The sequence below is a fragment of the Schistocerca serialis genome, chromosome 4, assembly GCF_023864345.2.
Source record: "Schistocerca serialis cubense isolate TAMUIC-IGC-003099 chromosome 4, iqSchSeri2.2, whole genome shotgun sequence".
Classification (NCBI taxonomy): Eukaryota; Metazoa; Arthropoda; class Insecta; order Orthoptera; family Acrididae; genus Schistocerca; species Schistocerca serialis.
This window is the reverse complement of record NC_064641.1, coordinates 240,719,553-240,746,694: the sequence shown is the minus strand read 5'-3', so window position 1 is coordinate 240,746,694 and position 27,142 is coordinate 240,719,553. Positions and strand designations below refer to the sequence as shown.

Here is a 27,142-nt window from a genome sequence, read left to right as displayed (position 1 = left end):
GTCAACGTTGAAAGGTGGCTACACTGAGCCACAGCGCCAGAGAGTATTGTTTCGCCGCCTCCACTGGCAGTGATTATTGAGAAGTAGCGGAGGGCAGTGCTTGTTGAGAACTCGTAGCAGTAAGTGCTTGCTGAGATGTCGTAGTGAAGAGTGCTTGTCGAGATGTGGAAGTAGGCAATTCTTGTTGAGATGTGATAGTAGCGAGTCGGTGTGGAGATATTGTAATGATTAGAGTGCTTTTCGTCAATATATGAAGGTAAAAGAAAAAAAATTTTTCCTTTTCTTTTTATTATCTCAATGTCTTAAATAATGCGTCATTACAGGTTCAGTCAACAAAGCATCTAGCTTGTGTTCTTGTATTAGAGTGTAATTCTGGTTTTCTTGCGCAATTATAGGATTTCTATTTTTCTTAATTACTTCAGTATAAATGGTATTTAAAATTTCTCGTCTTATTGAAGAAGAGCCTTGCCAGATGTGTACGTTGAGTCATACTTCCACACACAGAACAGTTAAACTTGTGCTTTGGTTTCGCAGGTTTTATAGTTGCTGGGGACTTAATTAATTAATTGTGTAACGGAAATTTACTTTCATTCTTTGTTGTTATTCTATGCAGTCAGATTGCGTACAAAAACTAGTCAGGGCCAACCGTTTACGAGACAGCGTAATCGGACATACAGCTAAACGAAAAATAAAAAAAAAATTATGTTCAAATTTAATAATTAAGCCCCCATGCACGTGGCGACCGCTGCTTCGGATCATCCCTTGGAATTCTTCTGATTGTAAAAATAGTTGACAGTAGTATTGTTGTAGTAATTTGTAGTTTATATTGCATGTGTAGATTTGGTAATTGGCATTCTTCTAATGGTATTTTTCAAAATTTAAATTTGTTGTCTTGTCTACGGGTTTGACAATTTAGTGCAATTATTTCAATTGTTCGTTAATCGTGTTTGAAGGAAACATTTCGTGTGAATGGTATTGTTGGAGATAAGGAGACATTGTGTGTAATTTTCGTACAGTGACGAGTTTTGTATGTTTTGTAAATGATTACGCGATCGATGAAAATGGCAAAAATGATGGATAGTCAGAATGACGAAATTGTTGACATGGCGAACTCGCCAACACAGGGGAACAGTATGATGAATAATGAAGTGGAAAACAATTTAATAAGTCGGGAAAATAGTCCGGAACCATTTCAAAATTTTTCTCAATCAGAAAATTCACAGAATCCGAGATTAACGACAGAAGATTCTGGAATAGTATCGAACACAGATAGCTTTATGGGTATGTAGAAGGAAGTTAGTTTTGCGGGAAATGTTAGGGGCGAAAAGAATTTTGAACCATTTTATATGGAGCAGTTGATGGGTGCAATGTTAAATTTGGGATCTCGGTTAGACTCACAAATGGGAACAATGGAAACACGGTTAGACTCACTGGGAACACAAATAGGAACAATTAAAACAGAGATGGGAACTTTGGCAACACGGTTAGACTCACAAATAGGGACAGTTAAAACTGAGATGGGAACAATGGAAACACGGTTAGACTCACGAATAGGGACATCTTTCAAACATATGAAAGATGAATTAAAGAGAGAAATCAGAGAAGAAGTACAACCGATTTTGAATTCTCACAATAACAGATTAATTGCAGTAGAGATTAGACAAAAGGAACAGGATAGAGAACAGGAAGAAAGAGATCGCGTGATAGTACAAAAATTTTCAGAGTTAAATATACAACGTGCACACGATAAGGATGAAATATTTGAGAGAATCGAGGAAACCGTACCAAATGACAGATTAAATAACCTAACACAACAATACGAACAGCTAACTACCAGATGTGTCAATACTGAAAGCCGAGTCGCAACACTTAAGGAAGACGTAAATAAACAGAAAGAACAAATAGGTGATTTATCGGAAAGAGTTGAGGAGATATCAGATAAACTGACAAGTCTTAGTTTAAGTTGGGACAAAGATTCGGATGATACAGCTCCATTACCATTTGCAGAAACCGAAGAGTACCAGAACATAAATAAGCACGTTGAAAATCAGGGAAAATTTAATGAACGCGTGAAAAGGGAATTTGAGGCATTAAAAAAGCAAGTCAAACAAATTGAAGGCGAAATCGTAGGAAAAGACAGCAGAAGAAATCTAGAATCACAGATAGCAGAGGGCTTTGAAGAAAATAATTTATTTCATTTACGTGATGCAACAAGAGAGCGCCAGGCGCGTGAACTTGACAATAATCGACATTCGGACTGGGACAGACGCGGTAAGTCTTTGTCGCCACGAGGCGAAAACTTTGATTATAAACACTTTTTGACTCTTCGGAAATTTAAGATCTTCCGCAATTCTAAGAACGACATACATCCATGTTCATGGTTAGATCAATTTATGTACGCACTTCCACCAAACTGGCCACTAAGTCACAAACTGAAAATTATGTGCAGCTATTAAAGACCTCAGGGGATTCACTACACTAAGTGAATATGTGCCGTAGCGTGCATAGGGCCCCGAGCTGTAGTGGTGCTATTTCCCTTTTAGTTTTCTGCACGGCTGCCTACTCTTTTACTATTCTTTGCATCTGTGAAAATAACTCTTCGACTATCAGTCTATCTAGACAGTAGATAAACAATAACCGGATATGACTATAATACCCAAAAGTGATTTCGGAAATTACCGTTTGGACTTACTGTACCTTCAGCAGCATTCATTCGTAGTTTAAACGAAATTTTATCTGTTTATCTTCGTGACAATATCACTTCATATGTTGCCGATATTCTTATTGCTAAACGTTCTTGGAGTGAGCACAACAAAATTTTAGATTCATTATTACGTATTTTTGCAAGAGTTGGCATTACAGTGAACTTGGAAAAATCTGAATTTGGTCGTTCTCAGGTGAAATTTCTCGGTCACATTATTTCTACAGAAGGTATTCTTCCTGATCCAGAGAAACTAGACGCTATTCGTAATTATGCTGTTCCTACCACAAAACGTGATGTTCGTAGTTTCTTTGGTGTCTGTAATTTTCTTAGACGCTTTGTTAGATTGGACGATTTTGCCACACCTCGTTTATGTGAACTATCTGGAAGGAAATCTAATTGGTGTTGGGATGAGGAAGCTCAATCAGAATTTGAACAACTCCGTGATGCTTTAGTTGCTGCTCCACTTCTTTCACATCCGGATTTATCTAAAGATTTTCGTTTGGCGACGGACTCATCATACAAAGGCCTAGGTGCACATTTATTTCAAGAGATAGAAGAAAACGGCGTTGTAGTACAGAAGACTATTGCATTTGGAAGTCGTGTTCTCTCTAAATCAGAAAAGAATTATTCGATTACGGAACTTGAAGCTTTGGCTGTTGTTTGGGCTTTCACAAAATTTCGCACATTTTTATTTGGCAGACATACTAAGGTTTACACCGATCATCGAGCTCTGGAATTTCTTATGTGGACAAAATTAACTCATGGCAGATTGTCACGATGGGCGTTGTACCTACAGAAATTTGATTTTAGTATTGTTTACATACAGGGTTCTTCAAATATTATTGCTCATGCTTTATCACGTGCACCTGTGGGTTTGAAACAAAGTGCTGAAGAGGACTGCATAGAAAACAATTATTGTTTGATGTATATTCAAGGTGTTGCGTTTGAGAACTTTATTTCGTCTTCGCTCCAGGACATCGCTAAGGAGCAAAATAAGGATCCAATCTGGAAGGACATTAAGGAGAAGTGGAGGAGAAAGGAAAGCGTAGCGATTAGACAGCATTATTTAGTTCGCAATGACATTCTTTTTAAACGAAAATCGGTCGACAACTCTGTTTGGTTAGTTTGTATTCCTGATGAGTGGGTGAATAAATTAATTTGGTATACGCATTTCAGTTATGCACACTTTGGTCCCAGAAAATGCTTTCATAAATTACGGGAAAATTGCTACTTCAGTAATATGGAAAAACGTATTCGATCTGTTCTGGCCAAATGCAAATTATGTCAAAAGGCTAAGTCGCCAACAATTTCTCACAGAGCACCGTTGTTTTCTATCATTCCAGCGAAATTAAAGGACATCGCTGCAGTCGATTTGTTCGGTCCAGTGGTTCGTTCTACTAATGGTTTTGCGTACATTTTTGTAGCAGTGGAATTGACATCAAAATATGTGTGTTTTACACCTTTACGCGAAGCAACAGCTCGTTCGGTATCTAACGCTTTCATCAAACATTTTGTTAAAGAAGTGGGACATGTTGATAAGGTTATATCAGATAATGGATCACAGTTTCGTTCTAAAATTTGGCTTCGTACTCTACGGCGTCGTAAAATTAAACCAATTTTCATTTCACTTTTTCACCCTCAATCTAACGCTTCAGAGAGATGGATGAAGGAAATCAATAAATTGTGTCGTCTTTATTGTCATCAGAATCACAGAACGTGGGATCAGTATCTTCATATTTTTCAAAACATTCTGAATTAACTTCCTAATGACTCAACTTCTTTACCACCTATACTGATATTAAAAAACAAAGCACCGACAAATCGCATATCTGAAATCGTTCCTTTTCCGCCTTCACGGAAACTGCGGCATTCTGAAGTTGTGAACATGGCTCTGCAAAATACTGCATCTGCGTCTGCTGGAAGACAGAAATCAACTAAACGTCCTGGTCGATTAAAAACCTTGTCGGTTGGTCAAAAGGTGTTAATTAAGTCTCACCGTTTGTCTCACAAAAGAAAAGGCTTGTGTCGCAAATTTTTTCTGCTTTATAACGGTCCATATAGAATTCGCAAAATTATTCATGATAACACTGTTGAAGTAGAAACTCTTAAATCTCGACGCTCTAAGGGAATACATCATATATCTAACGTTAAACTTTTTGTGAAATGACATACTTTAGAGAAACTAACAGCTACATGTAAACATGCAGAGAATACAAGGATACCGCGCTGTGTTTTGGCGGCGGCATATACTCAAAGCAACAGTCAAGTCTGCGCGCCGCACAAGGCAGTCGTTAACCGCAAACAATTGCTTCCTACGTCACGCGCCTACAGCTGATTGAGCGCTCAGTGCGAATGCACTGACAGCCGTAAACAAATACACAGTCTAATTTCTCCGACTAAATTCAGTATAAAGCTATAGTGACTTGATGAATTATGTTACTAATGTTCAGTATTTTTCAGGATACGGTTGTATAAAATATTTTAGAACTTTAGGTAAATTCTGTTTGTCTCCGAGGTTAAGACGACTTGCTATCGAGAAAATTTCGGAAAGAATGTAATTTCCAAGAAGAAACTAATAAACTAAAAAGGTAACTATTAATTGAGTTTATTTTTTTCAGGTAACATATATTTCCACTTAGGTACGTACTTTAGACGTAATTTGCTGCTCGCAATTACGTGATTCATACTTTGTGCTAATTTCATGTTCTATGAATTTACTTGTGAAGCGACGTGCTTGCGTACATTTGCTGATTTTTGTCAATGTTTTATTAATGAACAGGGTTGTTATTTGTATATATTATGCATCGCTTGGCTGCAATGCTTTTTTACTGATGTCATATTTTTTTATTATGTGTCTGCTGTGCTTATTTATTTAAATTATAATTGTCACCTGATTAGTTGTGCTGATATGTATGTAAGTTATACTTCGTGATTTATCTGCTTGCGCCTTCATGTTTACTTATTAAGATGACATATGAACATTTATTTGCTTATGCTGATATGATGCTAATGACCAGTTTATTGCGTAAGATATATGTTTGCTGCTATGCGTATGGATTGCATATTTATACATTTCTGTTTGTTGTCATAACTACTCTTTAATTTGGTATATAGAAAAGATGATATACTGTGTACAAACATAGAGTTTAGGTCACACTATGGTATTAATTATAGTTTGTTCGCTTGGCAGAGCCTCGTTGTAAGAATTGTGCTGCGTCCACTTGTTGACATTCTGTTCTCTACTGGTATATTTACTCGCTATTGCATATTTTGCTTACGTTCAGTGCCTTATATTTTTAAGATAGGAAAATGAACTGCTATAATTCGACATAAACGACATTAGTACAAGAAACTTCATAGAAGTCACATGAGCTGGAGGTTTTATGGAAGCTGTATAAATTTATGCTAATAGGAAGGAAGCTAACGACATGACATACCAAAACTAGGTTTAGACCATTGACAGTTATTACACTGCATTTTTCGTGAGCAATTGGAATAGAAAGTGACACTTGAAACAAGAAATACTCCACATGTTTGCTTCTGTTTGCTATAATTCTTGAAGTGGTGTACACACTGTGAAATATTATGATCATTCAAACTCCGTAATCGTACTTAATTACTGAGAGTTATTCGAACTAAGTCTGTTAGAGGTCATGTATGCATTTCTTTTATTTAATGATGGACAAGGTAACCAAAATCCATCTTATAATTTATAATGAGTAGAAGATTTGGGTCAGATGGTTTACACAGAGGTTGTGTGTTGACAGTGTGTCTTCGGATTGTATGGGATGATGAGGTTTGCATTAGGATTTTATCTGTACTTGTTCGAGGAGACTGACTAGAGGAAAGAGTTGTTATGGAAGTGAAATGATATTGGAGCTAAGGTTTATATGTGTCGACGTATTGAAGAGGTATTACTGAGGTATTGATATTATATGAAGTTGATGATTATTGGAGTTTTTGTGGACAAGAGATAAGGTAAATGATATTGATGGTAAGATTTATATGTATCGACGTAAGAGGTATTATGGAAGTATTGAGATTATGTGACGCTGATGATTATTGGAGTTTTGGTGGATAAGAGGTAAAGTAAGTGAGGTGCATTTTTTTTTTTGTTGGTCTATATGGAACAAGGAGGATGAAGATAGCAGACTAGAAGACTCAAGTAGAAGGAAGATTGTCTACACACACTTTGTTAAATCAATAAGCAGTACATTTTTTTTTTTTTTTTTTTTTTGGAGAAAGGAAGTAATTGCATATCTTGGCTCATTGACAGTTGTTCAGCAACCGTACATTTTGATCTGGCTTGGCATACATTGGTCTTGACATGATGACTATGACATTGACTTCACTATTATTGACTGTTATACATTGCTGCCACTACTACTTGATACACATGATGAACATCAAATTTTGACAGAATTGCATTTACACAGTTAACACTATTCAATTACACAGTAGTACTTAATGTGGATGAAAGATGAGTGAGTGTGTTTTGTGTGTTTTCCTTTCCTAATCCTACCCACCTATCTCCTAAATATTATTTTATTTGTTTGTAGTGGCTTGCACTGACACCCATAAATATTATAGGTTTACAGATATTTGAGTATTTGTAATATTTAATATGACAATTATCTGATATCATTTGTGTGTTTATTAGAATTTGTATGTTTAGTGTAAGAGCATTGAGAATAATTTTGTAAAAGCATTTGTATGTGCATTCAAACTATTGTTCATGCCTGAACTGTCTGATTAGTGATGGTGAATATTATGAACTGTTACCTGCACTTGTTCAACATTGATATGTGACACTTAGAAATGTTTAATTTCTGCTGATGAACTGTGTGATTAGTGATAGTGAATATTATGGGCTGTTACCTGCACTTTTTCAACATAATGGTTGCCACTTAGAAATGATTAATTTCTGCTGATGAACTGTGTGATTAGTGATAGTGAATATTATGGACTGTCACCTGCACTTTTTCAACATAGTGGGTGCCACTTAGAACTGTTTAATTTCTGCTTATGAACTGTGTGATTAGTGATAGTGAATATTATGGACTGTTACCTGCAACTGCTCAACATTGCTCGGTGCCACTAATGGAACTGCTTCTGCTGAGAAATGTGACTTGTTGCTGTGTGTACCTGTTCAACATTGCTAGGTGCCACAGATGGAACTGCTTCTACTGAAATAATGTCACTTGTTGCTGTCTGCACCTGCTCAACTTTGCTAGGTGCCACTGATGGACTGCTTGTACTGAAATAATGTCACTAGTTGCTGTCTGCACCTGCTCAACATTGCTGGGTGCCACTGATGGACTGCTTCTACTGATATGATGTTGCTTCTTGCTGTCTGCACCTGTTCAGCATTACTGGGTGCCACAGATGGAACTGCTTTTACTAAAATGATGTCACTTGTTGGTGTTTGCACCTGTTGACCATTGCTGGTTTTTTTTTTTTTTTTTTTTTTTTGAATTATGAAAAGCATCTTATGTGAACATTTGTATAAACTGATTTTTTGTGTATTGTGTAAACTATTATGTAAAGCCACATGTATGAAAGAATTTGTATTGCCTACTGTATTTTATATATTAGGTTATTGAAAGGTCAGTGCAAAGCCAAAATTTTATCTAATTATGTGATATTTACGTATTAATATTATCTTTTATTTTTGTCGGTATTTTTTTTTCACGAATTTGGTGGTATTTTCACCACCAATGCTGGCAAAAATACCATCAAATTCAAGCCCGTGGAGGAAGGGCATATGAAAGGTGGCTACACTGAGCCACAGCGCCAGAGAGTTTTGTTTCGCCGCCTCCACTAGCAGTGATTACTGAGAAGTAGCGGAGGGCAGTGCTTGATGAGAACTCGTAGCAGTAAGTGCTTGCTGAGATGTCGTAGTGAGGAGTGCTTGTCGAGATGTGGCAGTAGGCAGTTCTTGTTGAGATGTGATAGTAGCGAGTCAGTGTGGAGATATAGTAATGATTAGAGTGCTTTTCGTCAATATATGAAGGTAAAAGAAAAAAAATTTTTCCTTTTCTTTTTATTATCTCAATGTCTTAAATAATGCGTCATTACAGGTTCAGTCAACAAAGCATCTGGCTTGTGTTCTTGTATTAGAGTGTAATTCTGGTTTTCTTGCGCAATTATAGGATTTCTATTTTTCTTAATTACTTCAGTATAAATGGTATTTAAAAGTTCTCGTCTTATTGAAGAAGAGCCTTGCCAGATGTGTACGTTGAGTCATACTTCCACACACAGAACAGTTATACTTGTGCTTTGGTTTCGCAGGTTTTATAGTTGCTGGGGACTTAATTAATTAATTGTGTAACGGAAATTTTCTTTCATTCTTTGTTGTTATTCTATGCAGTCAGATTGCGTGCAAAAACTAGTCAGGGCCAACCGTTTACGAGACAGCGTAATCGGACATACAGCTAAACGAAAAATAAAAAAAATTATGTTCAAATTTAATAATTAAGCCCCCATGCAACGTCTACCAATTTTTCGAATTTTCCCTAAATAATTCGACTCAGTATATTGCAGCCATGAGTTATTAGACTGACAGTTTACTCATGTCCATACCTTCCAGCAGTTATTTTCTTTGCAATGGGAATTATTACATTCTTCATGAAGTCTGAATGTATTTCGCCCATCTCATGTATCTTGCACAGCTGGTGGACTAGTTCTGCTATGGCTGACTCTCCCAAGGGTAAAAAAAGTCCTGAGGGAATTTCCTCTTCTTGTTTCGACTGAGACCTTCAGTGTTCAGTCCAGTTTCTCTCATAGTTTTATATCCTCTATCTCATCGTCAGCTTCTTCCTCTTACATTTCTACAACATTTCACTTGTAGAGTCTAAATATTCTTTCCAGCCCTCAGCTTACCCTTCTTTTCTTAGTACTGGATTTCCATCTGAGCTCTTGATACAGCAAGGAAAGCATTTATAAAAAAAGGGGCATTGTTAACATTCACTATATTAGAAAAACTTTTTGCTGACTCGACCGTATAGCGTAGCACGCAGCGAGCTGACTCGCGGGATAGGGAAGCGTGCCGTAACCGGATCGAATCCATGCGGGAGTTTAAGGGAACACGCCCCTGAATATACTGCATTTTTTGCATTATCTTCACCCTTATAGTGCAACTGATCTATAAATGGCAGATAGCTCAAAATACTTACACACAGTTAGGGTCATTAGTCAAAGCATTCCCAAAAAATCATTGAGATATTTATTATATTATGGCACTAACAACAATATTTATATTAAGTCAAAAACTTTGCATCCGCCGTTTTGCAATAGACGGCAGTAGTGGCAAGTATTGGTGCAAGTCGTAGGTCTTAAGTGTCATAAAGTATGCTTAGGCATTTGAGAACACAACGCCATCAAAATATCAGTCGATTTTTGATTGCATCATAAAGTTATTCTCGACTGAATACGTATACTTATGAGACCAGTTCTCGTCATCTGCGGATGTTTTAATTTTCCGCTTTGATATGAAGAAATCTGTGCCTGAGGCTCATAAAGAACCGGGTAAAACGTATTATGAGTCGCCTGTTAGTGACAGAACTTCGCAGAAAGCGGTTTCCATGCTTCAAGAATGGTGATTTTGACGCTGAAGACCGGCGTGGTTGTGAAAGAGAGAAAGCTTTCGATGCCACTGCAACCGACGGGAATAATCACAGAAGGTCGTTATCGAAAGCAATTGATGTGTTTGAGCCGAGCACTGAAAGACAAACGGCCACACTACAGCGATAGACATGAAAAAATGATTTTGCAGCATGACAGTGCACGACTCCACGTCGAAACCCCGTGAAAACATACTAGGAAACTTTGAAATGGGAAGTTGCTGTATTCTCCAGATATTCCTCCCTCTGACTGCCACTTTTCTCGATCTATGACACACGACCCAGCTGCAAAGCACTTTCAGTCACATAAAGAAGTGCAAAATTGGATCGATTGATGGCTCCCCTCAAAAGATGCCCCGTTTATACTCAGCGGGATTCGTATGTGCCCAAAATCTTGGAGAAAGCAGTGGCCAACGATGGCCTGTACTTTGAATCGTAAATTGTTTTGTAAGTTTTTCACAACAAAGTTTCTAACTTCGAGAAAAACGGCGGAAGCAAAGATGTTGACCTAGTAATAGCATAAAAACGGAACACTATTTCACAGGAGTACCACTTCCTTTGGAACCACTGACTGCACAGCTTGGAAAAACAGTCAGAGTACAGACAACATTCACCTAAGCGTTTCATGAATCCAGTTTTCTTCCCTGATGCTGATCTGTGAAAGAGACAAGTAATTTATTCTACTGCAAACAAAATACTTAAAAATGTAGATCAAATATCACCGACATCATCATCATGTTATAAATTTTTCAGGAAATAGTAGACAAGGAAGGTAGAGGAGGTCATTCTAAATATCTGTACCAATATTTGTGAGTTCGACTTCAATTATTTAGGAGGAAAGTGTACCTGAATGATGAAAATTAACGTTTTCGGTAAATCGCAAAAGATTTACAGATTTATTAACTTATCACTATGCACGTTTAGAACAATCCAGCTGCATACTCCATTTGTCCTGTTTCCTTATACTGTTTCTCTTCATCCTTTCCTTATTCTTGACTCCTTGGTAGCAGCTTTTGCAGCTGTCTCTGCTTTGGTTACCTGCCACTTATCAACAGCAGTTAGAGCTGAAGCCATATTCCTTCCCGTCTGGATGTTCAATTTCTTCATAACATTGATCCTTGAAATTGTTATTACTGCACTCATTACGTAAGCCTTCAGCACTGTCAGCTCAACAAATACATTTTTGGGTATTCTCTCCCATATACAGTTGCTGAAGCTTTCATTTGCATTCTGAAAGAGACCATGCATACATTTCCTAAGTAGTTTTTTATTTGCCAGATCCCTACATATAGACTTAATTGCCTTCATTACAGCTAGTGGTAAGGAATGCTTGTGGGTATACTGTATGACGGTAGCATTTCTTTACTCTCGGCATTTGTAGCACAGGAAACACACACACAGAAACAAAGCAACACCCAATAACTACAAAAACACACGCTTGTGAAATTCCGAAATCATATACTCTCAGCTCTTTGTTTACATTCTAACCATAGTCTTCTAGATATGCCTGTACTTTGGTTCCGTGAGTCAGTGCCTTCTAGAATACACCTGTGTTAACGATCCGTAGCTAACGATGGAAAAAATGGAAGAAAACATCACGTATTCTGCCACACTTCAAACTGACAGATGGGCGTGGCCTCTGTGCAACATTACCTTCAACCTCAATTTTAGAAACAATGGAAAACTAAAAACTATACATGTTTGAAATCAGCATGAAATGCTCTTTTCTATAGACCAAGAAATTGTTTTTCAAATTTTTCACGAGCATGTCCCCTTAAAGACCGTCGCTCAGGCCAGCTTTAGTACTGTTTTTAAGCGCCTTCTCGCGCTCGTTTCGGCAAATGCTGCCATGGTCCCCTCAGACAAAACGTTACACAAAAAGTTAAAATGCGATCCACGCAGAACAGAGTTTACACACTGTCTTTTTCCGTGAGATGCACCTGTTTTTTCTTTCTTTCTGAGATGCGTAGTTCTTCCCTTCGCTTCTACACTACCCCTAAAATCAGGATTATTTCATCCGCCAGCTCTGCATTTCCGATGATCTCTATCTCCGCCTTCATTGTCGTTGAATTCTTCTCTTAGAATCTGAGTTGGTTTATTTATGTCGGCTATTGAACTTCCTTTTTGAAAGACTAAAGCGTCATTTGACTGTGTATTACCGTACTTATCTTCTGTACGGTCTACATTTCGGCATTTGTGCCATTATCATGTATAACACTAAAAGTTCTCAGACCATTAACGTATCATGTAAGTTAACAGAAAAGAAGACAAATATAGTAATACTCAGTCAAATGGCGATTTATTCTTTAAAAACATGTTCTATGACAATGGATCATAACCATCGAAAAGTTATTGAACTTTTTCAGTTAGTTTCTTTATTAACAACGCATAATTGGAGCGACTGAGTTACAGAATGTACTGACACGTGGCTTTTTACACAGGTGGAGCAGTGTGCAGATGGCAGATTGGTGGCCTACATCGCCGACACCGTAGGCTTCCAGCTGACGGTGACCGACCTCACCACTGGGGTCTCCAAACACCTGCAGAGTCAGTATTTCTACCCCAAACCGGGCTACTTTTTCACCAAGGCGGGTGGTCCTTCTACTTACCTTCCGTATGGTCTGTACGGGATATCAGGAGATGACAGATGCGATGGGAAACTGTACATGCAAGGTCACGCGACGAACATTCAAGCTGCCGTGAAGAAGGAGGCCATCCAGAAAGCGAATGACGGTGACATTCTCGACACCATGACACAGGTACCTTTATATCTATTAGAGAATCATTATAAGTATAACAATACTCAGAATCTGTTGGGCGAAATCTTACATCAAAGTGGAAAGAAATATGCAATAAATGCTTTTTTGTTCATACTATTACGGTCTTGATGGGACCAGTGGTTCGCCTCCACAATTGAGTGGTCAGCGTGGCACAATGCTATGCGAGAGGTCTTGGTTTGGTTTCCGGCTGAGTACAAGATCTCATCCTTTCGGGGACTGGGTGTTGTGTTGTCATCATCACATTATCCTCATCGACACGCAAGTCGCCGAAGTGGCATCAAACAACAGGACTTGCAACATGCCAATGTCTACCCAGCGGGGGCCTTAGCCACACGAAATTTCTTTTCACACAAACAGTATGTAAGGTCCTAAAACAAGCAACTAACGTCCCTGCTGCTGCAGTGTCAAGTAGCGTGTGCACATGTACATCCATGTACTACGTATCCCCTCTATTTTGACCACCAGACGTTACTTATTGGCCAGAAGGACAGTAAAATAAATTATCAGACAAACACTGTTTCGCAACAAGGGGGGCAAACATGTACACAGAGACCGCACGCCGCTCTAGAGTGTATGACGGAAAGCAAATACACTGAACAGCCGCAAAAATTGGTACACCTGCCTAATATAGTGTAGAGCGCCGACCAGCACGCAGAATTGGAGCAACACGACGTGGCATGGACTCGACTAGTGTCTGAAGTAGTGCTGGAGGGAACTGACATCATGAATCCTGCAGGGCTGTCCATAAACCCGTAAGAGCACAAGAGGGTGGAGATCTCTTCTGAACAGCACGTTGCAAGGCATCTCAGATAAGCTCAATAATGTTAACGTCTGGGGAGCTTGGTGGCCAGTGGAATTGTTTAAACTCAGAAGAGTGTTCCTGAAGCCACCCTGTAGCACTTCTGGAAGTGTGGAGTGTCGAATGGTCCTGCTGTAATTGCCCAAGTCCGTCGGAATTCACTATCGACAGAATGGATGCAGGTGATCAGACAGGATGCTTACATACGTCTCACCTGTCAGAGCCATATCTAAGCGTATCAGTGGTCGACATCACTCCAACTACACCCGCCCCACTCCATTATGGAGCCTCCACCTGTTTGAACGGTCCCCTGCTGACATGCAGGGCCCGTGGATTCATGAAGTTTTCTCCATACCTGTACACGTCCATCCGCTCGATACAGTTTGAAACGGGACTCGTCCGACCGTGCAACATTCTTCCAGTCATCAACAGTCCAATGTCGGTGTTGACGGCCGCAGGAGAGGAGTAAAGCTTTGAGTCGTGGAGTCATCAAGGGTACACGAGCGGGCCTTCGGCCCTGAGAGCCCATATCGGTGATGTTTCGTTCAGTGGTTCGCACGCTGACACTTGTTGATGGCCCTGAATTTAAATATTCATCAATTCGCGGAAGGGTTGCACTTTTGTCACGTTGAACGATTATCTTCAGTCGTCGCTGGACCTGCTCTTGCAGGATCTTTTTCCAGCCGCAGCGATGTCAGAGGTTTGATGTTTTACAAGATATCTGATATTCACTGTACATTCGTGAAATGTTCGTACGAGAAAATTCCCACTCCATCGCTACCTCGGAGATGCTGTGCCCCATCGCTCGTGTGCCAATTATAACATCACCTTCAGACTCACTTAAATCTTCATAACCTGTCATTGTAGCAGGAGTAACAGAACTAAAAACTGCGCCACACACGTGTTGTTGCCGACCGCAGAGCCGTGTTCTGCCAGCTTTTTTAAAATCTCTATTCTTTATCTTTATATTATACATATGTAACCTACCACATCACATGATTAGTGGGTCCTTAAGTGTTACAACATAATTATTCAAAAAATTGTTCAAATGACTCTGAGCACTATGGGACGTATCATCTGAGGTCATCAGACCCCTAGAACTTATAACTACTTAAACCTAACTAACCTAAAGACATCACACACATCCATGCCCGATGCAGGATTCGAACCTGCGACCGTAGCGGTCGCGCGGTTCCAGACTGAAGCGCCTTGAAACGCTCGGCTACACTTGCCGGCCAACATCATTATTGTTAGTAGTTAATTACAGTAATTACAGGGGAGCTATAGTACAGTATAGTGCATTACAATAGGCGATTTCTAATCTATTAATACTCTACTTAGTTCTAATGGCTACTTATGGACTAACCTCTACCGCCTGCAGCGTCACAGGTGTGTCAGTGGTTTGTATGAACCCACTGCACGGCCTTGCTCACAGAGCTAACCCCGACGAGCATGCCCCTGACACTTGGCAGGCCAAGGATGTCTTGAATCGCTGCAGGTTCCTATTTTTGTTTCCTATTTTTAAGTCCTACTAACTAAGATCTTGTCCTATGTCAAGTCCGGTGCCTCTTTGTTGTGCCCCATCCTCCTAGTCCTGCACGTGGTGGATTCCAACTGTGTTGTAAGTCGACCTATCCTCGCACAGGCTGTACTGGATCACGGTACTGGGACACATTTGTTTATTTGTTGCTATTCACAATTGTCCCTCAGATGTTCTGATATTACTTTCCGTGATACCACGTTTGCTTTGTTCAGAGTTCGAAATGTCTCCTCACGTCTCAGTAGGAAGTACGTGTCATTGTTTGGTAGTTGAAGTCGTAAAGCGGCTGCTACATCACTGAAAAGGGGGCACTCGTAAACCACATGGTCGGGAGTACCCTCTGATGCGCCACAGTCACACGCAGGGGTAGCCCTCCTCCCAAACCGACATAGATATGTCGGATAGCGCCCATGACCAGTGAGAAAGTGGAACAATCTCCGAGTTGGCTCAGAGTACTTGATTCATAACCTTTCTTTCACGTCTGGCAAAAGTTGAAATGTTCTAAGGCCTGTGTCATCAATGTCCCACGATTCCTGCCACAGCTCCTCACCCTTGTGCCAAACCCGAACACCCAGACTGTCCTCTGTTTTCTGAATGGTCCCTTCTTGGACCAGAACCATGCTGCTTGCTCTCTAATCTTACTGTCCAGAGGGCAGAGCCACATTATCATTAACAGGGCCCCATCTGGAGATGTTCTGTAGGCATCCACTGCCCTTAATGTCATATTCCTCTGCACCCTTCTCATTGACATGCGGGCACCGCCCTCGTGAATCTGTGCGCCCAGACTTCCGAGCCGTAACCCACTATTGACGTTAATTTGCTGTTATAATTTTATCAAATGAGGGGGAATACTCTGCCCGTTTACACATCTCCGTATTTGAATATGATTACCTATACCAGTTTCTGTGGCGCTTCTGTGGTACCAGTCTTATTTTCTATTCAATTCGCTTATCGAGCGAGGGAGAAATGGCTGTCCGTAGACCTCTACACGTTCCCTGATTTCTCTTGTTTTCGTGATTCCTATTTGAGATAAACGATTGTGGCATATAATACTATCACTGTCTTCTTCAAACACATGATCTCTATATTTATTATATATTTATTATACACAAATTGCATTCCGTTTCAAATTCCTTGGGCATATCCGTTACACTTTCTTATGGAATACATCGCCCTCCTACCGAGTAACACGTCTCTGAATTCGCTTCAAGTCCGTTGTCATGCCTGCATGGTAAGGACTCTAAACACTGAAACAACACTCTAAAGTTGCTCGCACTGGTGTCTTGTATGCGTTTCTGTGTCCCACGAAGTAATTTAAAGAATGTAGTTGATGATGCTGCGAATCAGAATGTGATATTTGAGTACTATCTTGACGTAAATTTGGTCAATGCGGAATTCAGGGACACATGCAGTGTACAATCACTAACTTAGTATAGTTGTCACTTGTGACTTCAGTATTAAGCGTTTGCTGTTGGATCGGCATGACTGCCTCATTGCCATGACTGAGGTACACCGCCAGAACTCAACAGACACTTTGGGACAGAGCAGTTTTCCAACCAATACGAGCACATGATATAATCAATTAGGTAATCTAAAAATAACTGGAATGTGTTTTGTCGTTTTCATCGTTACCGTCACATATATTGAAAATGGAAATAAATTCATAAATAAAAGTGTGGCTGTAGTGGAGGCCTGAGGCAGATTCTTTCGTCCGTTAATTAGAGCCAGAGTTTTAATCTAGCGTATTTTCTGGTTCACACGGGACTACTACCCCGTGAGTCAGAGCGAAGGTATCTTGTAAATCGGCAGATAGACCTTTAAACGTCTCTGGTCGTTTCTTTATCTGAAAAAATACGTAATTCCTTCGAACTGCTTTGTCGCCGCGTCCCACTTTACATTACAAGAAATCTATCCTGAGATATCTTGGAAATTGCTCTGTCCAAAGACTGTGTTCTATAACGAAAAAAGTAATTTGTTTTTCGACGTATACCACCACTGGATCAATGTACTTTGACCTACATTTTTTCTGTGAGAGTATAACAACATTGAAGGGCTTGTGCTTAAGACATAACTACGACCGTTATAATCGGTTCAACAAGCTCATGAAGTACTCAACCAATAAATTTCTTCAAATTCAGTATTGGAGATAGTCCGATGGTTTCTAATATTATTTAATATTCTAACACCTGAATACAGAGAAACAATCTGTTACGGACCGTTGAGGAGGACACAGGCTACTTGCTGCATAAACACAAAATAATCGGAAAAGCGGAATCGTGTAGGCAAAAATGGAAGCTTACCAGCTCTAGAATAACATTCAGATGTAGCACGTGAAAGATAAAACACTAATTTCACAGTTTGGATTTGGAAAGGGAGGAAGAAGGATGGCAATGATGGAATCTGTAAAGAACATCACTCACTTAAGAACTTTAAATGAAACTCCATCAGATCAAAGGTCTCACACTGTAATTATTTCGTGGTAGATTCATAAGCTTCACCTATTATAATACTGTTTTGTGTCATTGCAGTTATTTTTATGTTTCTCAGTACGTTGGCTTCGTTAGTACTGACCAACAATATTAACCGTAAATTCACCACCATACAGCTTCTATTGCTCTCTTCTTTATTGAAATATATTGTTCATCATAAAGTTTACAATTAATTGCAAGCAAACTGGTGTTTATGCTTATCTCTTTCGCCAGAAACCAACAAATCGACTATCGTACACCTCTGAATATTTTGTTTAGTTTCATTTGAGCCCTTTCCTTCACCAGTCTGTAATAACTTTTTACCATAGATAAAAGCCCTAGAAGCGGAAACTATTATTCTCCCTTGTGACAACCACTCTTTGTCAGTGAACGACATTCTCCTTTCAGACACATCCTTTCAGCCAGCGCATCATTCTACAGAGACTACAAAGGATTGTAGTAACCAACCTCGACCACGTGAACTTTTGTCACGGATGAAAAGTGTTTGCGCTGTGAATTTAAGGAAACCGTTTCGCTCTAAAGATACGACTATAGTACCTATGTATTGCATCCATCAATCGCCACGAAGCAATACTCTTACAGACATAAAAGCAGTGACGGAGTAGACGTCAAACTAGTTGCTGGTCAAGCTATCGACCTTTCTTTGACTATCTCTGTTCCTCTTCTGAATGGTAGCATGCAGCACCAACGTTTAGCACGTACACGTTTGTAAAGTTTCAGTTAGGTGGTTGTTATCATGAAGTGTCACTTGTACAACTCGTATGACTGATATTCTTCTGAGGGTAGAGTAACTGTAAAAAGGTTTGTGGATAACTGGGAAACAACGACAGTTGATGAATACATTAGAATGAGCACGCAGTAGATTAAAGAGAAAGCTCATACTTGTACCTAACAATGCACACAGAAAACTGAGGAACATTGTGTGGACATCGACTATATTAGACTGTCCCGTTCGGTTGAGCGTATCGTGTCGAATCCTACACCACTGTCTAAAGGAATGAAATAAAGTAATCAAGGGATTCGCAGCTTTCGTTTCCCACTCCTTCCCAAACCAGGCTTGCGCTACGCCTCTAATGACCTCACCGACGACGGATCGATATATATTAATACATGCTGTTTATAAATTAGTTACAGAAAAGTAACATGTAATTGTGAAAAGGACACACGACTTACAGAAATGTTTCATACAGATCTAAATACAGTATATCTTAGAGTCTTATTCCCGCCCAAGACTGGTAGTTTCCGAAGTTCCCATTAGGTGGCATGTACAGTTGAACCATGGTGTCTTATTGTGATGCACAGTGTGCGCAGTGTTGTTTATGCTTTCATGAATCCAAATCCACTACTACATTTCAGAGAAAATTCAGGACTAAATATCAGAAGACACCATGTGAAAGACAAACTGCTATTAATTGGCAGAATGGCCGGCCGAGGTGGCCGAGCGGCCCTAGGCGCTACAGTCTGGAACCGCGCGACCGCTACGGTCGCAGGTTCGAATCCAGCCTCGGGCATGGATGTGTGTGATGTCCTTAGGTTAGTTCGGTTTTAGTAGTTCTACGTTCTAGGAGACTGATGACCTCAGATATTAACTCCCATAGTGCTCAGAGCCATTTGAACCATTTTTCTGAGTGTTTAGGAGATAGGAATTTAGATCATCGGCAAGCAGAACATATGCAATTAAAAAAAAAGAAAATTATTGAGACCACAAATTATTTTCAAATGTAAAATTCTCAATCTCGTCCTTCACTCCGATTTGTAAACACGCAACGAATGTAACATATGCATTCCAAATATTTCGTAGCGACGAAATATGCGAAAGCACAAAGAAATAGAACACATACAGAGAGCAGGTTTGTCGTGTGTAGCTTCTAGGAGCTTTCGTTCTGTTCCATTGTTTACACTGTATTACAATATGTCGTTCTTTCGATTGAGGCGACCTGGGGGATCACACAAAGTGGTCCACTATTTTCATTTCCTTCTCTTTTCCATTCACGTCCGCAGCTCGTGGTCTTGCGGTAGCGCTCTCGCTTCCCGCGCAGGGGGTCCCGGGTTTGATTCCCAGTGGGTTATGGATTTTTCCTGCCCTGAGATGACTGGGTGTTGTTGTGACGTCATCATCATTCATCCCCATTACGGTCGGAGGAAGGCAATGGCAAACCACCTCCACTAGGAGTTTACCTAGTACAGCGGTGCGGAACTCCCGCATCGTCCCCTACGCTCCTCGGAGTATGGGACACCATCATTTCCATTCACTTTCCTGAATCTTACTACCTCTCCCTCTTTTGTCCTTTCCTCCATCCAACAGCCTTTTATTCTTTTTCTTTCTTCTTTAAAATCTTAGATTTTTTCTTTCTAACTTGTAAAACGTAGCTAACTCTGCAGTTTACTGCTGTATTCCGTTTCCCTGGTTCTCTCTAGGTGGCGCTGCCCGGGCGCCTGGCCGGTCCCAGCGGTCCCCTGGCGGCGGACCCCAGCGGCCAGCTGCTGTTCTTCCCCCAGCAGGACGCGCTGGCCGTCTACTGCTGGAACACCAGCAAGCCGCACCACCCGCACAACTTCCGGATGATCGCGCGAGACAGCGAGAGGCTGCAGTACTTCAGCCACATGAAGGTGGATCCCACTAGTATGCGACTATATCTAGGTACCAATCGCTTCACCAAATACCTCTCGAAGACTATCGACTATTCCGACTACAACTACCGACTTCTGTACATCAATCTGAGTGGAATTACGTGTTAGATAAAGGTATTATGTTGTTCAGCTGTGACTCCCTCTGGATTTGGTGATTCAACGAGAACCAAAGCATGGACAATTTGTTCTTTCACACATTTTTATGTGCAGGATACCGAAAATGAAGTAAATAAAATGTATCAAGCAATAGAAAGCTTCCAGAATGAGATTTTCACTCTACAGCGAGTGTGCGCTGATATGAAACTTCCTGGCAGATTAAAACTGTGTGCCGGACCGAGACTCGAACTCGGGACCTTGGCCTTTCGCGGGCAAGTTCTGTACCATCTGAGCTACCCAAGCACGACTCACGACCCGTCCTCACAGTTTCAATTCTGCCAGTACCTCGTCTCCTACTATCCAAACTTTACAGAAGCTCTTCTGCGAATCTTGCAGAACTGCCACTCCTGGAAGAAAGGATATTGCGGAGACATGGCCTAGCCACAGCCTGGGGGATGTTTCCAGAATGAGATTTTCACTCGCAGTGGAGTGTGCGCTGATATGCAACTCCCTGTCAGATTAAAACTGTGTGCCGGACCGAGACTCAAATTCCGGACCTTTGCCTTTCTCGGGCAAGTGCTCTAGCATCTGAGCTACCGAAGCACGACTCACGACCCGTCAATTGAAAGCTTACTTCGGGAACAAAATCCCGCACAGGCAACAGTTTCGCAATTATGGACTGTTATAAAGTCAGCAGAGCACACGCTACTTCATTTTCTATAATTTCTGTATAAAAGCCAAGTGTTCTCCCAACATCGTCTCTATCCTCTGTTTCAGTACATGCATGTACACAGAGGTTACAAAAATCCTCTGATAGCGATATGCACACATACAGATGACGGTAGCACCGCGTGAACGGTGTATGAAAGGACACTGCATTGCCGGAGCTGTCATTTGTTCTTTTCTTGTGAAAATTTTTCGATGTGATTATTGACACGTAACGGGAACTAACAGACTTAGAATACGGAATTATAGTTGGTGGTTGACACACGAGATATTCCATTTCGAAAATCGTTAGGTTCACGACATCGCCTGCAGCGCCTCTCCTGGGCTCGTAACCTTATATCGGCTGGAAACTACACAACTGGAAAACCGTGGCTGGGTCAGATGAATCCCAGTTTCAGTTGGTAATAGCTGATGGTAGGGTTCAAATACAGCGCAGACCGCACGAAGCCATGGACTCAATTTGTCAACAAGGCACAGTGCAAGCTTGTGGTGGCTCCATAATGCTGTGGGATGTGTTTACATGAAATGGACTGGGTGCTATGGTAAAACTGAAGCGATGTTTTACTTACAGTGGTTATGTTCTGCTACTTGAGGACCATTTGCTGCCATTCATGGACTTTGGGTTCCCAAAAGAACGATGGAATTTTTATGGGTAACAAAGCACCATGTAACCGGGCCACAGTTGTTTGGAGTTGGTTTGAAGATCACTGAAGAACATCCTGGACAGGTAGAACGAATGGTTTGGCCACCCACACGAGTCCCATCATACACTTCACCGGCAACAGCTTCTCAATTAGGGACTGCTATAGAGGCAACATGGCTCAATATTTCTGCAGGGGATTTTTGGATTTTTGAGTCCATACCACTTCGATTTGCTTCTCTGTGCCGGGAAAAAGAATGTTCTATACGGTATTCAGAAGTACCCCATGACTGTCGTCACCTCCACTTCATTTGAACATTTATAATTTGAGCGACGCAATAACACAATGAAAAAAGGAAAACTGGAAACAGACGTGAAGATGTGTGAAAACATTTTCCTGAATGACATACCAATGAAAATTTACTAAAATCGAAGAAGAAGATTCATACTACTAGTTAGTTTCAGGACAGCTACACTAGAGGCCATTAAAATCGCATCACCAAGAAGAAACGCAGATGATAAACGGGTATTCATTGGTCAAATATATTATACTAGAACTAATACGTGATTACCTTTTCACGCAATTTGGGTGCACAGATTCTGAGAAATCAGTAACCAGAACAACCACACCTGGCCGTAATAACGGCCATGACACACCTGGGCATTGAGTCAGAGCTTGGATGGCGTGTACAGGTACAGATTCCCATGCAGCTTCAACATGATACTACAGTTAATCAAGAGGAGTGACTGGCGTATTGTGACGAGCCAGTTGCTCGGCTACCACTGACCAGACGTTTTCAATTTGTGAAAGATCTGGAAAATGTGTTGGCCAGGGAAGCAGCCGAACATTTTCTGTATCCAGAAAGGACCGTACAGGACCTGCAACATGCGGTCGTGCATTATCCTGCTGAAATGTAGGATTTCGCAGGGATCGAATGACGGGTAGAGCCACGGGTCGTAACACATCTGAAATGTAACGTCCACTGTTCAAAGTGCCGTCAATGGGAACAATAGGTGACCGAGACGTGTATGTAACCAATGGCACCCCATACCATTACACCGGGTGATACGCCAGTATGGCGATGACGAATACATGCTTCCAATGTGCGTTCACCGCGATGTCGCCAAACACGGATGCCACCATCATGATGCTGTAAACAGAACCTGGATTCATCCGAAAAAATGACATTTTGCCATTCGTGCACCCAGGTTCGTCGTTGAGTACACCATCGCAGGCGCTCCTGTCTGTGATGCAGCGTCAAGGCTAACTGCGGCCATGGTCTTCGAGCTTATAGTCTATGCTGCTGCAAACGACGTCAAACTGTTCGTGCAGATGGTTGTTGCCTTGCAAACGCCTCCATCTGTCGACTCAGGGATCGAGACGTGGCTGCACGATCCGTTGCAGTCGTGCGGATAAGATGCCTGTCGTCTCGATTGCTAGTGATACGAGGCCGTTGGGATCCAGCTCGGCGTTCCGGATTACCCTCCTGAACCCACCGATTCCATTTTCTGCTAACAGTCTTGAATCTCGACCAATGCGAACAGCAATGTCGCGATAAGATAAACCGCAATCGTGATAGGCTACAATCCGATCTTTATCAAAGCCGTAAACGTGATGGTACGCTTTTCTCTTCCTTACACGAGGCATCACAACAACGTTTCACCAGGCAACGCCGGTCAACTGCTGTTTGTGTATGAGAAATGGGTTGGAAATTTTCCACGTGTCAGCACGTTGTTGGTGTCGCCACCGGCGCCAACCTTGTGTGAATGCTCTGAAAAGCCAATCATTTGCATATCACAGCATCTTCTTCCTGTCGGTTAAATTTCGCGCCTCTAGCACGTCATCTTCGTGGTGTAGCAATTTTAATGGCCAGTAGTGTATTTCCAGAAACCAACGGTTTCATACTGACTGTACAAAACCAATTAACAACGACAAAAACAGTCTGAAGTACATTTTAGGATTCCTGTTTCAGACGGCTACTTTAGGTATGGCTGAAATACTCTAGAGACCACGCAGTACACAAACGCGGGCTGCGGCGTAAGACAGAATTCAACTTAAAACCAGTCAAACGTCTGTTGCAAAACACAGGGCATCAGTAATTACCACTGAACACGACTTGTACTCTGATGATTTATAGTAATATCGTATTTGCAGACTTCAATAACAGAACTAAACTTTTACATTAAAAGTTACTTATTTTAAGACCTTTAATAATGGGCTAGGAATCGATTTCTGTTCGCCATATTCTAATGGAAGTAACCTGCCAACAAATCGTCTTTAATCATTACAAATCTAAACAGTTTTTTCTACTTTTTGGTTATTTTCCGCTTGCTGCCTTTCTTAAACAGACACAACCAAGAAAATCGAAGATCGTCAGTCAGGAGTATTTGTTTCCGCTTTCAGACAAATTTCAGTGCATCGCAGTCACCATAACACAATTAAAAGATCATCATTTACTGTTAGACTATACGTTCAGGAAGAATATTAAGTGCAGTGTCAAATATTTCGATGAGTGAGTTACTTTAACCCATGAGCTGAAAGAATTTTCTCAGAACCACGAACGACATTTCAACAGAAAAGCCTTCAAGATGATATATTAAATCTCAATGAGTGATGTGACAGTGATCAGTACAGTGTACTCGCCTTCGGAAGTTGCGATTTAGGTTGTCTATAGTGTTTCTAAATCGCTAAAGGGAAATACAGAGATCGTATCTTTGAAATAGACACTGCCTACTTTCTTCCATACACTTTTCCAATTCGAGCTTGGTCTCAGTCTCAGATGACGTCGAAAATTTGCGGTTTATCAGTAACTGTCTACACTTTATTTGGGAATTCTTCCAAAACGTGTAAACAGACTTTATTGTTTTAAAATAATTAACAATATATTCACAATATAAGGATTATTACTCTGTAGCATGCACTGAATCGATGCTACAGTTCATTTGAAGCGATATTAATCACGAATAATGTAAACAAACAGATAAAGTATGCTGTCAGCGTAAGATTGCCCCCACAGTTAAACAAATGCTTGAAATACAGCTCGTAGAGCCGCGGGTTTAGGCTCTCTGACCTCAGTTCTGACAAATTTTACATGACGCCAAAGGTAGTGTTACAACATTAACTAGCGTATCGTCTTCAGTGATATGATTTCCGAAGTTACATCTTCAGCGGCGCGCTAAGGCTGTCGGCACGAAACACAGCGCTGTCGGCATACGCCACGAGCTGGTGATTTCATTTTGCACTCTCCGGCGGCAGTGGTCGGTATTACTTGACTCACAAACCACGAAAATGGACGCTCTTAGAATTCCTTCGTTATCTCTGTTAAAAGTACATTTCCTCTCTTGACCATATGCTAGTCGTATTATTCTGTCTGTGGTGTACATACATAATAACTTCAATATCCGCGAATAAGGCCAAAAATGAAAGATATATGTACATTCAGTAAGGACATAAGATTATAAATGATCCAGATCGAACAAACTCACTCGTAACCGAAAGCGTACTTATATTTAAATAACGTCAAATATTACAGAAATTATTTTTATTTATTGCGTAGGAAAGTCCCACAACCTTCTAGGAAAAGAGAAGTTGAAAAAAATGTAAACAGTGGAACGAGAACTCTCTACGTACCTACTTTCAATTCCTCAGCGACGCGTCATGACCAACTACGCTGTGCTGAACGTCTGAAAGTAACGACCTCGTTGAAGCCACAAGATACAGGTTGGGATAGGAAAAGAATCACATGGAAAGGTGGGTCCACAATTCTTGCATCATTTGCCCTTGAATCATCACATTTATTTACTGTGCACATGACAGCAGTAGTTAAAATTCAGTACACACCCAATATCTCTGAACACAAGAGGTCGTTAAATGAAAATAAGCCTTTTTAAATTTCAGCAAAGCCTGATATCACTAAACTTCAGTTCCTGCTGTCCGAAGGGAATCAGTGCCAGCAACAAACAAATAGTTAACAAAACCTCTCTTTAACAATAATAAGTAAAAATAACTGTTGCACAATATTCTTAAACAGTCACCGTTATTAAGTTAAGAATTGTAATTTAGAATAAACACGCAAGCATGGCAGATCTGCCAAATTTGCTTACATCCATACTACGAATTCAGTGACAAATTAAGTTTGATGCAGGTCTCCACGCTACTATATCCTGTGTAAGCCTCTTTGTCTCCGAATAACTACTACAGACTACATCCTTCTGAATCTGCTTAGATTATTCATGTACTGCTCTCCCTCTACAATATTGACCCTCTACACTTCCCTCCAGTACTACATTTGTGATCTCTCGATGCCTCAGAACGTGTGCAACCAACCGTCCCCTTCTTCTAGTCAAGTTATGCCACGAATTCATCTTCTCCCCTATTCAGTACCTCCTCATTAGTTACGTGATCTACCCATCTAATCTTCAGCATTATTCCGTAGCACCATATTTCGAAAGCTTCTATTCTCTTATTGAATCAACTGTTTATCGTCCACGTTTCACTTCCATACATGGCTGCACTATACACAAATACTTTCAGGAACGACTTCCTGACACGTAAATCTATACTCGATGTTAACAAATTTCTCTTCTTCAGAAACGCTTTCCTTGCCATTGCCAGTCTACATTTTATATCCTCTCTACTTCGACCATCATCAGTTATTTTGCTCCCCAAATAGCAAAACTCATTTACTGCTTTAAGTGTCTCATTTCCTAATCTAACTCCTTCATAATCACCTGATTTAATTAGTCTACATTCCATTATCCTCGTTTTCCTCTTTTTAATGTTCATCTTATACCCCCTTTCAAGACATTGTCCTTCCATTCAACTGCTCTTTCAGGTCCGTTGCTGTCTCTGACAGAATTACAAACCTTAAAGTTATTATTTCTTCTTCATGAATTTTAATTCTTTCTCCAAATTTTACTTTTGTTTCCTTTACTGCTTGCTCAATATACAGATTGAGTAACATCGGAGATAGATTACAAGCTTGTCTTATTCCCTTCTCAACCACTGCTTCGTTTTCCTGCCCCTCGACTCTTATAATTGCCATCTGGTTTCTGTACAAATTGTAAATAGCCTTTCGCTCCCTGTGTTTGACCCATGCCACCTTCAGATGTTGA

General features: G+C 40.5%; 1 protein-coding gene across 1 annotated transcript in view; it reads left to right on the top strand.

The window, feature by feature from the left end:
* The window catches only part of LOC126473789 (protein yellow-like), a 50,062-nt gene extending 29,368 nt beyond the window's left edge, over nucleotides 1–20,694 (top strand). The window contains exons 5-6 of the mRNA XM_050101063.1: nucleotides 12,768–13,085; nucleotides 20,353–20,694. Coding sequence (XP_049957020.1) covers nucleotides 12,768–13,085; nucleotides 20,353–20,673 — 639 coding nt within the window. The 3' untranslated portion in view covers nucleotides 20,674–20,694. The remainder of the gene's footprint in view (nucleotides 1–12,767; nucleotides 13,086–20,352) is intronic.
* The last annotated feature ends 6,448 nt before the right edge of the window (nucleotides 20,695–27,142 follow it).